The sequence below is a fragment of the Micropterus dolomieu genome, linkage group LG14 (assembly GCF_021292245.1).
Source record: "Micropterus dolomieu isolate WLL.071019.BEF.003 ecotype Adirondacks linkage group LG14, ASM2129224v1, whole genome shotgun sequence".
Taxonomy (NCBI): domain Eukaryota; kingdom Metazoa; phylum Chordata; class Actinopteri; order Centrarchiformes; family Centrarchidae; genus Micropterus; species Micropterus dolomieu.
The window spans coordinates 8,698,617-8,711,160 of NC_060163.1; the positions used below are offsets into that span (position 1 = coordinate 8,698,617).

General features: G+C 41.7%; 1 protein-coding gene across 2 annotated transcripts in view; it reads left to right on the plus strand.

The window, feature by feature from the left end:
• Positions 1 to 12,544, plus strand: part of snx29 (sorting nexin 29) — a 356,821-nt gene that overhangs the window by 205,191 nt on the left and 139,086 nt on the right. For both annotated transcript variants that reach the window (XM_046069743.1, XM_046069744.1), the window contains exons 5-13: positions 1,635 to 1,815; positions 1,972 to 2,042; positions 3,184 to 3,444; positions 4,426 to 4,828; positions 5,593 to 5,705; positions 6,014 to 6,110; positions 6,259 to 6,341; positions 11,546 to 11,609; positions 12,292 to 12,420. In XM_046069743.1, coding sequence (XP_045925699.1) covers positions 1,635 to 1,815; positions 1,972 to 2,042; positions 3,184 to 3,444; positions 4,426 to 4,828; positions 5,593 to 5,705; positions 6,014 to 6,110; positions 6,259 to 6,341; positions 11,546 to 11,609; positions 12,292 to 12,420 — 1,402 coding nt within the window. The remainder of the gene's footprint in view (positions 1 to 1,634; positions 1,816 to 1,971; positions 2,043 to 3,183; positions 3,445 to 4,425; positions 4,829 to 5,592; positions 5,706 to 6,013; positions 6,111 to 6,258; positions 6,342 to 11,545; positions 11,610 to 12,291; positions 12,421 to 12,544) is intronic.

Consider the following 12,544-nt stretch of genomic DNA (forward strand, 5'->3'; position numbering starts at 1 on the left):
GATAGCTGTTACAAAAAATGCAGAAGACATCTGGGATATTTCCAGTGGATGTGGTGTAGTCATAAAACACTACTTGGGTTTGAATATTTCATTCGGTGTAATATAACTCATATGTAGCCTTAATGAAGTGTTGGAAAATGCACATAGATAATATGCAGGATGTGATACGGTTGTACAGTATGGAAAGCAGCATTTGTTTTTTATCACATCCACCCTTCTATTTGACATTCAATTGAAATATTGTTAATATTAAGTTAATATTAAGAAATATTAACTTTTTGCAAGAAATGAGCTTCCAGATAACCATGTAACCATTACTTTTAGCTAACGTTAACTTTTTCAACCATGTATCCATTACCTTACCCTAATGATTTCAACTCTTAATCCATTACTATTAGCTTTTATAATCATTTATTCATTAGCTAAGTATTTCAACTGTTAAACTGCACATACATTACTTTATATAGCTATATCTTAACTGTTTATTCTTTATTTTTAGTTATCTATTTTGTTATAAATAACCTGAAGCTTACTGCTGTTTATCCATTATCTTTTGCTAACTATATTACTCTTAGCTATTTATGTAAACCATTTATCCATTATCTATTCATTCATAGTACCAGTACAATTATTAGGAATCACCGCTCTGTTATGTCCATGAGATAGTCGCAGTAGGAAAAGCTTCAAGATTCAGTTTTATTTGCAGCCATCAGAGCTAGTCCATTCTGCTGGTTAAGAGACAGTAGTTTCACATTGTCTGAAATTGTTTCTACTGTCATATTTAAGAACCACGTGGCTATTAATTCCAGATGGAGAGGAAATGCATGACTTCTGTAATGGCTACCATGTCGTAACCATTAGCATATCTGACGTTTTCTTGTATTTCACAGTCAATTAGAAAAAAGGATTGTGGCTGAACTCGTGGATTTGGAGCTCCCTAATGAAGCCAAGCACTCTGACAAAGCCAGAAATAGCAGCCATCATTTTAAACACAATGTTCTGCGGTTATATGCTAATTGTATGCAAAAGAGTAGCATAAGTCATTCCTATTAATTATCACACCTCAGAAAACTTTGAACATTGAAAAAGATCCACATACATTTTATTTTTTTTCCCCCCCCCCCCCCCCCCCAGTGTTATAGAAAATAATCAAAAAGTGTGAGTTCAGAAGTGAGTGCAGAATACGGAGAGGTGACAGGTAGGAAGTCAGGATGGAGCTGTGTGAAAGGAGGTGTGGGTATTTGTTAATGAGAGACTGAAGATGTGCTGACTCTCAGGAAGTGTTTCTCACTGCCTTTACTGACCTTTTGAATCTATTATGTAACTCAAGAACAGTTGTTTTTCATAAATGAATTGGAACTGATTCTCTCCCTCTTCCTCTGTTTTCCCTCTACCTCCCTCCATGCCTCTTTTTTTCACTCTCTGCACCCTCTCTGTGACTTCTGTCTAATTTTTTTCTAACTGCTCAACTTGTACAACCCATCTTCCTGTTTTCTTATCCATCCCTCCAACTCTTTGTCCCATCAACCCAATGCCTTCCCTCCCTTTCCTCTCCTTCGTCTTGCCACCTTTTATTCTCTTGTCTTGCCTCCCTCTCTCCTACTCCTCCTCCCTTTTTTTTACCTCCCCTCCAGAGTTGACTTTCTGGTTCTACGTAAAGGAGCATCTGAACCGCCACGAGCTCCAGCGGTTCTACTCCCTGCGTCAGATCTCCTCAGAGCTGGGCCGGGGTCGGGCCTGGCTGCGCTGCGCTCTCAATGAACACTCGCTTGAGCGCTACCTGCACACACTGCTGGCTGACCGCCCACGCCTGGGGTTAGTACTGTTTTTTTTATATGACACTCAAGAATCTATTCACCTGTACAGTTAAGGTGTTAGGGTTAGTGTACAGCTGGTATTTTCATAGGTATGCAGGGCTTTCCTCTTTTTGTCTTGATCTGAGATGCACTTCACCTCCTCTCTGTTCTCTAGAACTTACTATGAAGACTGGGCGTTTATTCTCGATGAAGAGAGAGCAAGTATGCTCCCCACCATGGCTGCAGGTAAGTTTGTGTAGCAGGCTGAACATAGTACACACTAGTGTTGTAGTCAAGACCGCCCAAACCAAGACCAAGTCGAGACCAAGACCTCTAGGGGCTGAGACCAAGTCGAGACCAAGACCGAGGGAGAACGAGACCGAGTCAAGACCCAAGACCAGTTCCCCACATTACATGACGGTCTTAAGACCGGTCTTGAGACCAAGACTGGTTTCGAGTAATCTGACACTACTACACACCAGACTGTAGTAGGGACATGGATTAGTCAAATGTTAGCCATGTTGGTGCTGTGGCTAAATTTAAGCCGAGCAACGACATGGGAAACATTATTGTAGTTTGAAATGTCACTCAAAGGAAAGTGTAGATCTGTAAATATGTTCATGTTGTTAGCATTGTTATGTTAAGGTAGCATGCTAACATAGTAATGTTAGTGTGCTTGCTAACATGCATAAACATAAACAAACATGATGTCATGGAAATTATAGCTTTCTAAAATGCTTCCAGTTAGCATGATAATAGGTTGCAGTTACTTAACATTTAGAATGTTAGTATCTAAAGCTGGCAGCTGAAAGTGATTGAAGTAGAGCAAAGTCCGACATCGTAAAGGTGTGCTTGGCAATCTGAGATGTTCTAAATGGCCAACGTACAGAGGGAATACTCTTTTGTAGGATCTAAGAACAGCAACATTGTGTCTTCATTTTTTAATCCATCCAAAAATTGGATTTTCTTGTGTGTGATGAGGCTTACAGCCTCACTTTCAATCTCATTGAAATTTAAACATGGTTCACACAAACAGAGCTGCTGTAAAAGCAGTTATTTAACTGACTCTGCACTTTACTTGTTTAGCATGACAAGATTTGGTAGAAATTAATGTTAATGGAAGCACTCTTACTGTTGAACTATTGATGAGTGCAACTCAGATGAGCACAAACTCTAAAATATTAAGAATATATACCACTGATCTTATGCCAGAGTTTTTTCCCTCTTTTGAAAAACAGGCCTGAGTTTATCTTAGACTGCCCAGTCTTGCTGTGTGCCCAGAAAATCTTACAAAGCACTTTGAAGAAGTTCAAAAGCGTTATTTGATTTAAATATACTGATTTGTGATGAATTTCTTCTGCCTCTCTATTTCTGCTGCGTTCTTCAGGTCTGAACTCAATCCTATTTGCCATCAACATTGACAACACTGACCTGAACGGTGGGCTGACGCGAGGAGGAGGCTCCTCGGTGTCCCACCTCCTCAAGGAGTCCACGCAGGGCATCGGCAGCCTGTGGAAAGAGTCGACTCAGGGGGTCAGCAGCCTACTGCGAGAAATCAGCACCGCCACGGCTGTGGTGCCCGGGTTCACCACCCGAGCGGATGGAGCCTCAGACCCGCTACCTGTCGTGCCACGTAGCACCTCTGCTGGTAGGAAACAGGAATATTATATGTAGTATATATTAATATGGCTTGTTTGCGGCAACAGATGGGGGCGTACAAAATAATTCACACTAAAATCCAATAGCCATGCAAGAAATAGAAAAGTGGTTGTTGCTTGTTTTTGTTAACTTGTGACCAGCGTTCCTTTTTGCTAATACAGTTGTTTTAACCATATTCTGAGACACCAGCAGCAAAATCAAACATTCTACGTCAGGGCTATTACAGTGTATTGTAAGGTATTTCTGTTATTTTGTCCACCCCTTGAATGCAGTGAGTTATGCTTCATGGTCCTCTGGCATTAAAATGAAATAAAACAGACAGAGGATGGACACCTGCTGTATTTTAGTATGGCAGCAAACTGTCACAACAACACAGTAAAACAACATATGCTTCAGTGTGAACATGCATAATGAATTGCACTGGTAGGACAAATCTAGTAGACGCAACACAAGGCAGTGATGAAATCCCCCATGAAATGAACTTCCCGAATGTCGGCCTCCTTGTTTGACCTCATTTAGCTGCATGCCCCGGTCCATTCCATCAGGGGAAAACTCACACGTTTTTCTCTCCCTATGTTCTGCTCAGAGGGATGAACAAGCTTTTACATTTTAACTCTGTGGTGTGTTAACACTTTCCACTGGAATGAATGTAAATGAAATTCTAAGCTGGTGGCCTGCTCCTTGAGGTGGGAAGACCCATTCACATTATTCTTTGGTAGAAGACTAATGCACTTTCTGGCTCTGAAAGGGAAGAGAGTTGAACCACGGATAGTCTATTAGAAATGCACTTTTAAAAGCCTAATTGAAATAAACTTGAGATGCTGATGTCACCATTACTAAACTTCCATGTATGAACATTTGGAGGGAGCAATCTAGACAGCTGAAAATTACCGAATTAATTTAAGTTTCACTTAATTCAATGTTGTGATTGAGGTTTTTGTTCACTTCTTTTTCATCTTTTCCGACCCAGACTCAGGGCTGAGGAAAGAGCGCCGGAGGAAGAAGAAAATCACCAACATCATTTCCTTTGATGACGATCTGGACGGTGGAGCAGAGGATGAGGAGGAGGGAGAGGAGGACTCCCAGAAGATGGGCGCCATGAGGAAGAGCCACACTGCTCCTGCTCAGAGCAGTGTGGAGGAAGGACTAGATCCTTTGGAGCCAGTCTTCTCCGAGTTGCCCGCCCAAAACGGCCTGCCTGAGCCGGGCATAGTCAGCTGGGTGGGGTCCCCCCATCCCTCACGTACTCCACCCAGAACTCCACCTCCTCTGCCTGACAGTAAGAGTATAGACAATGAGGAGGAGGAGGAAGAGGAGGAGATGTACAAACCCCGAGCACAAACCCAGGAGGAGGAGAGGATCAGCTCTGATCAGTGAGTCACATGTCTTCAGTTGAATGTCACGTTTTAAATGTATGAAGATAAACATTTCACATTTTTCAAATTACTCTCACATAAATTGTTGTGGGCCTGGGGCACAACGCCCTTAGAAATGAAATTATAATTAAAAATGACATAAAATAATTAAGTCATAATTTAAAAAGTGTTCATACTATTTTTGCCGTATTTTTTTCACCCTGTTTTATTTGTTGAGTTGTTAGATTATGGGCTGCTGAAGATGATTAGTAGGATCCACATGTCAGTTGGGCAAAATGAAAACATGCTCAGACTGCAGAAGCTGAAAATCAACCAACAGAGAGAGGGAGATTTGTTTAGCAAAGATACTGCGTGGGCTGAAAGGGACAGGTGCATGCTGGCAAGTTAGTTACTGTAGTTTGACCTTGATTTGGCCCTTTTACGATCAGCAGTTGCAGCAGTTGCTGGGACACACAGCTCACAGAGGCAGTTAATGTACTTCTAGAACTAATAACTCAGTCAAATCTGAACACACAGACGTGAACACATATTTTTAGATTCAGTGTGACGTACACTTTTCCAGGATATCATTATCTCTGATGTCCAATTTGACTTAACCTCTGTGAATCTGCTATGAAATCATAGGGGAAAAGCCACTCTTTATAATTGCAGAACTTAAGAATCATCTTGTTTTTGGTTTTCCCTGGAGTAGACTATAGAATCTCTTGTTCAGTTGAGGTTTTAATCTAAAAAGCCCCATCCAAACTTTTGACTTGTTTTAGGGTGGTGGTAGGCAGCCTGTCCAGTGTGTCCACGTGGAGCCCCCGGCAGGTGATCACTGACCACAGCAGCTCAGACATCCTCATTCCTCTGAACCCTACAGACCCTCAGCAAGGTACGGTAGTCCTAAAAACGCCAAAACAAAAGCTGCGTACTTTATTCAGCACACCTACAAGGATCATAGAAGCATATTAAAAACACTTCCTGGTGCTCTCTCTTCCCACATCAGTATAATATTTCATGACACTGTAAATATTTTACATGAAATTTTAAGTTGCTCTCAGAGTGCATTTTCTTTCCCTGTTTAAGATTCAGTTATGCTTGTTTAACGTGGCTCCAGTGCAGGGATCAGTTGTGTATCAAATGAAATTTCGGGACTTTCTGTTAGTCTGCACCTTCACTTTCACTTCCATTTTGCTTCAGTGAGCTCTGTGGAGGACACGGCTGCATTTCCTGCTCAGTGTGAGTCAACAGGGCCGGTGGGAAACTGTGAGAGCAGCACATCGCTGCTTACATTCAAGTAAGCTATCATTTCAGGCGGGAATGATGTGTAGTCAGTGTGCTTTTGTGCTGCAGCCTCAGCTTTCTTTACAAAAAAGAATTGTGAAAAAAAAAATAAAAACTCAAGGTGATTCAAAATCCCTGATTCCTCTCTTCACGTGTTTCAGTATGGACTCCAGTCCCCCAACGCAGTCTGTTCCACTCTCCCGTGTGCTGCCAACATCTGGTCTGCCAGAGTCCATGACAGTGGGTGAGTCTTTTCTCCTTTTTTCCACCTGTCCGCCTGTTACTGTTTCTCACTCCCTTTGCCTCTCGCTCTTCAAGCTGGTGATGTTCACAAACCAGTTCTATGTTATGAATCATTTCATTATGGATTATGCCACAAATGAGTTAACATCAACACAGCTGAACTGTGTCTTTGTACAGGTCTGGGCTTAACTAATAGCAGTGAGATCACAAACTGCAAAAAACATGCTGACCAGCAAGGCAGATTTCAATTCTTACAGATGACCAAAAAAATCTCCTAATGGGTGAAAATAACTTAAGTTTTCTTGAAACTAAAATAAAAACCTAGCCACCACAATTTCTCTAAACAAGTCAAAAAGACTTGGATATACGCCTGTTTGGCCCCATATAAGGATATAATTATCAAAAATTCAGGATAAAGATTAATTGTCTTGTTGACACCACTTATTTTGCACTTTTCAGGCTCAGCAGCCAGTCACATCAGTGCACAGTACAGCACAGGGTTCAGTAAGTGAAATCAAATGTAAAAATGAATATTGGATATGACAGCGAAAATCACACTTGGTGTATCGCCAGTTCCTCTTTGAAGTTTTATCACAAGACAATCTAATCTCAGAGTATATTGCCAAGAAGTTTGGGATGGTAATGAATCCTGTGGAAGTCCAGACATGACTTTGTCTGGAAATTTCACCACAGCTGTCGTCTGTAGCAAATTAAATCAAACTCGCTGATTAGTATTTTCAATCCTAGTATTGGTATGAGTCCTGTGCCAAGAGATTGCTCAGTTCTTTTCCAAAACATCTACAAAATGGCAAACGATCCACCAGGTGCCACTGTTGGTCCAGTGTTTTACACTGATTCCTGCCTATACACGCTCGTCGTCTCCCCTCAAAGGATCCGATTCAAGAAAACACTTGATGAGCACTTACATGTGTGTTCGACCCACTCACAGGTTGGTGTTGCGCTCAGTGCCCTGGAGCTAATCAGACTCTTAGATGCTCCCACTGATGCTTTTTGATTCCTTGGATTGTGTGTGTGTGTGTGTGTGTGTGTGTGTGTGTTTGTGTAAGGGGGAGAGAGAAAGACAGAGAGCTAGGGGAGGAAAGGTGAGTGTAGCTGCCTGTAAGCGCTGGGATTGAGCCGTCGTCCAATCTATTAGCCCTCGGTAAGAGGTTGTCACAGGGTCACATAGAGGGCTGATGATCTGAAAATCGCTGGGGTAGAGGCAGAGAAAATACTCTTCAAGGTGTAGAGAGTTCCACGATGCCGTAGAATGATGTAAAGCAGCGCATCTCAGTAAAGGAGAAGGTTTAAGTTAAAAGTGAAATCCACCCTGAAAGACTGTAACATCAGGTTTGGGTGCCAGTCCCACAGAATCAAAGAGCAAAGAGCTTCTCTCCAGACATACTGACATCCATCAGCCTCGTAGGGAGAAATCCATCCCGATGGAGGCAGAGATACCAATTTCTACGCCTACTGTCGGCTCAATAGACCAGTATGCAGCGCACAGCCAAAACAGATTTTGCATTCTGAGTAAAAGGCCATGACTTTTTCTCGACTGGAAATATTTCGCTGTCTTGCTCTCGCTATCACTGGCTCTGTTGGTTTTGCTCTCCGCCGCCTACTCATGTAACCCAAAGCAACAAGTACAGCCGTGTGTCTTGAGTGGTGGTGCAAAGTTGTTCTGGGAAACAGAGGAAACCGCTGAGGAAGACAAGGCAGGCTGAAGGAAAGTTAAGCACAATTAAATTTGGCTTATCTGCACCTTATTTCTTACTAATGCTCACCACTTATATCTTTATAAAGGCAAAGTTAAATGGGCACTCCAACAATTTTATATACAAAGTTTGCAGAACTCGTCAGGAGTACCAGTCAGCCTGTGAAAACTGACATAGTGATGTCATCAGGGTTATCTTGGCCTTGACTTGAGACTTAACAATTTGAACAGAAATCCTTCATTTCAAACCAAAGGGGAACGATTTAAAGAATTTAGTATTCACGATGCCCTGGGGGTGTAATGAAAGACGCTGTTGAGATGCATTATGAGTAGGATCCAGTGTTTTCGAAGCTTGACCCCTGTTAGGGCCTAAAAATCAGGATATATTGGCCTCTGCTGGTTTGTTTTTTTGGCCGTTCTTTTAAAAAAAATCTGTCTCTTGTGAGTTCCCCAAATTTATGCAAGCACAATATTCTTTTGCTTAAGCTTGTTGATTAAGTAACTCAGAGATCAAACGGAGCAGTTGATTGGCTCATACGCTGACACAAGAGTGTAATAAGACCTTCTATGAATAGGAAAATTTGCAATATGTCATCACAGTGTGTGTATGTTTAGCGCTCAAGAATAGTAAAAATAGCTAATGACAGTGTTTGCCATTTTCATGATTAAGGCTTTGTGTCACAGACGAACACAAAACCTGCTGGATCTTTAGGGGTGTGTAGGAAAAACTGAGAGGAAAAAATGGTGTTGGAGAAAGATACCTTGGTGATTTCTATCCAGATCTGACGGCGTGCGAGGCCAAGTAGTTCATTGATTGGAGAGTATGGAGTCTATAATTCACAAGGCACCCCGATTACACGGGCTAGCTCTCTGCTAATGTGTCTATTATTGCCAACGATTGAGCAAGAGCGCGCAGGTTCCGGTGGAGGCTGACACACTTTTTTCCCCCCAGCAAACGTCAATTTTACACACATGAGTATGTATTTGCACACATACACACACACACACACACACGCACACACGCACGCACGCACGCACGCACGCACGCACTTGTGGTGTAATTTGTCCATGTTCCCCCTGTGAGGACAGAAGGCCGTCTGGCTCTACTGAAGTCCCTAATGGCTCGTCTGTGGCACCCGCTGTGAACGCGTGGTCGGACTAAAGGTCATATTTATTTCTGGCCTGCTGATGCAGAGAATGGAGCTGTGGAGATAATAGACTTCCTCTTTTTCTACTCTGCTCTCTGTTGTGCTCTTCATCACACTCCTCATCTTCCTCCTCCTCCTCCCCAACCAGGCACTTAGCTCGGGGCTGGAGGAGACCTACTTGTGTCTGGGGCTACATCGACACCCTACATTAGTTATGAGAAGTGTGTGTGTGTGTGTGTGTGTGTGTGTGTGTGTATAAATGGTAGAATGCAAAGTGCAGAAGAGTAGATTAACTCCTTGTGTCATGATTGTTATTTTTGGAAACCCTGGTAACAGCCCAGTTGGGGGCTTTGAAACCCTCATGTGCACCTCCAAGCGTAACTATGGAGATGAGTCACTGTACCACCACACAGACCTGCTCAAAACTTGGAGGTTGGAGATGAAGATCAGCCAACAGCTGACTTCTAGCAGACTTTGGCTATAGCTTGTACAGTTCAACTGACTGGTGCTTTAAAGGGTCAGTGTGTAATATTTAGATCTATAGACAGAAAAGAAATATAATATACAAAACTATGTTTTCAGTGGTGTATAAAGACCTTACATAATGAATCGGTGTGTTTTTATTACCTTACAAGGAGCCATTTCTATCTACATACACTGCGGGTCCTCTTACATGGACGTCGCCATGTTTCTACAGTAGCCTAAACGAACAAACTGCTTTACAGAGCGCATCACTACATTGAATACGTACAAAGAAGTAGGAAAATAAAGAGGCAGTAGTGGTGGTCTGGTTTGTTAGAAGTAAGCAGAGAAGTGAAATTTGGACAAATGGAGGATCACATGTTTTTCAGCGCAAGAGAAGCACACTGTAGCTTCTCTTGCATGCTTGCAAAGGGATTGGTGAGTGAGTTGTTGGTTGCAATTTGCAACCCTCACCATTAGATGCCACTAAAACCTACACACTGAACCTTTAAGGCTGAAAAGGATATTGAGGCTTTTATTTTATTTTATTCCTCTGTCATCATCAGGTCAGAATTTAAATTTGGAAGTGAACTTCTGGTGGTCTCTTGTTAACACTCGTAACTACTAATTCTACTCAGCAGTTGTGTTTCATTCTTCTCAGGGAGATAAAGCTGGAAAAGCAATCAATAAGATGGAAAAAAACTCTCCATACAGATAGGAAAGCTGCACATTACGTACATTTTCAAAAAAACATTATACAATCACTAGATGACTATACAAGCCATCTTTTCTTTTAAAAGATATAATTTGGGAATTTTTTTGCCTTTGTTGGACAGAGTGAGAATGAAGAGGCAGACAGCAAATAGGGGGAGAGAGAGGGACATGGCATGCAACAAAGGTCAGTTGCTGGATTTGAACCAGCAGCATTGCATTTAAGGCACTCCATACAAGCCATCTTTTAAAACAGCTGATCTACGGCATCAGCTTACTTCACCAGTGTACTTTACAAGAGCTTTAGAAATACCAAGAGGATTAGAAATATCCAAAAGCATTTGTTAACATTAAGATATTGTTTTAATATTTTATTTTGCTGTAGTCAGGGAGGAACCTCCAATATATCAGAGGTGGATGACAGTGACAGGGCGAAGTACTTTATTAAGGGCGAATATCAGCTGAATATATCTATGAATTCATTAAAGGGGTTCAGCTATTTTGGTAGGAACAAAGTAAAAATGGCTGGTGTTAGTGTTGAAATGTATGAGCCAAAATGACTAAGAAGATGATGGGTTTTAATGTCCTGCTGACCGTTTGCTATATACAATAGGCTTACTGCAAATGCCACTTTTTCAGCGGACTATAATTCACTTGTAATTGTGTTGTTGTTCACATTTAGTAGGTGTGTACTTGGGTGTCTTACATGACAGAGTGTGGCCGAAACATACTGTAATTTCCATGTAGAGATTGGTTAGGTATTTTCTTGACACGTAGTTTAATGCAGATGGTAATCAGCGCTTTCCTCCCCTACATTTATCTTGGATTAGTTTCTTTCTTCAGAGTTTTGTACTAGCTTCCCAAAAAGTATATTTTACTGTAGCAATAAAACTGTTCTCTGCGAGTCAGATATCATTCTGTATAATGTCTGTCAGCAAAAAAAAAAAAAGAAAGTAAAACCTGATTTTATCAAAACAGTTCATCTTAAGGAGGGAGCAAAAGTGCTGCATTAATCCAGCAAGTGTGGTGTGAAAGTGGGGTTCCGTTATTTCTACATTTGAAAACTGTAGGTTATTAGTTTATGCATATTGCTGTGTGTAGTATCTGCGTGTATTTTATGTATTTGCAGTGGTGTTGTGGAAATCTCACTCTGGTCTCTCTCCTCTGCAGTGGAGCTGCGTCAGGCCATTGTGGCCATGATGAACAGGAAGGACGAGCTGGAGGAACAAAACACGTACGTTGGGATGTATTTCATTTCAGACCCTGCTCTCACACACATAGTCACACTCAGACTTGAAGAAGATATCGAATGACCTTCTTGTATAAATTCTGTCAGCTACTTTTCTTTTTTGCCTGAGACAAGATTTTTTTTTTTGTGCTGACTTGGGGGGCAGGAAACTATTTTGTGGTGCTTTGTTTTTAGCAATAAGCCACGAGAGATTGTGATTTACACTCGCTTAACAGCTGCAAAAAAGGATCGTTGAGCAAACGGCACAAAAGCACAATTTAATAAAGCTCTGTCGTAATGATAAAAAACACAGCGTTATGCTTATGCACCTCTGTGATTAATAATAAATAAATGGGAATCTTCTGCTGAGCTGTATTTAGATTATAATGATAAACTGTGATTTGTACTCAGGGCATTAAACTAACAGCCATGCAATCACAGATGTGTGCTGATTAAGTGTTTTATATCAGGACCGAATGTGATTCTGCCAGTCAGTTATTCCTGCAATTAAATAATGTTTATCCGAGCTCCTGTTTATGAAAATAAACATTACCGGAATGACAACATTTAGTGTCAGAATGTAGAGGGTTAGGTCTGTATGAGACGCATCCCCTGGATGTAATCGGGACAGAAAACTGGACTTTGAATCCATGTGAAACACTTGTGATCTACTTCATGTATTTGACAGGTCTCTCCGCAGTCTGCTGGACGGGGAGATGGAGCACTCAGCAGGCCTGAGGCAGGAAACTGATCTGCTGAAGAGGAAGCTGGCAGAGCTGGAGGAGAGACACGCAGCCAAAGTCCAGGCACTGGCCAGGTCAGACTCAGCTGGGATGTCTGCACACTAATACTGTCATTTCAGCTCGCAGCGTGGAAGATTAAAGCTGCACCAAGATTCTGAAAGGGAAAAACTGACCGCTGTTGATAGGATATCAAGCATT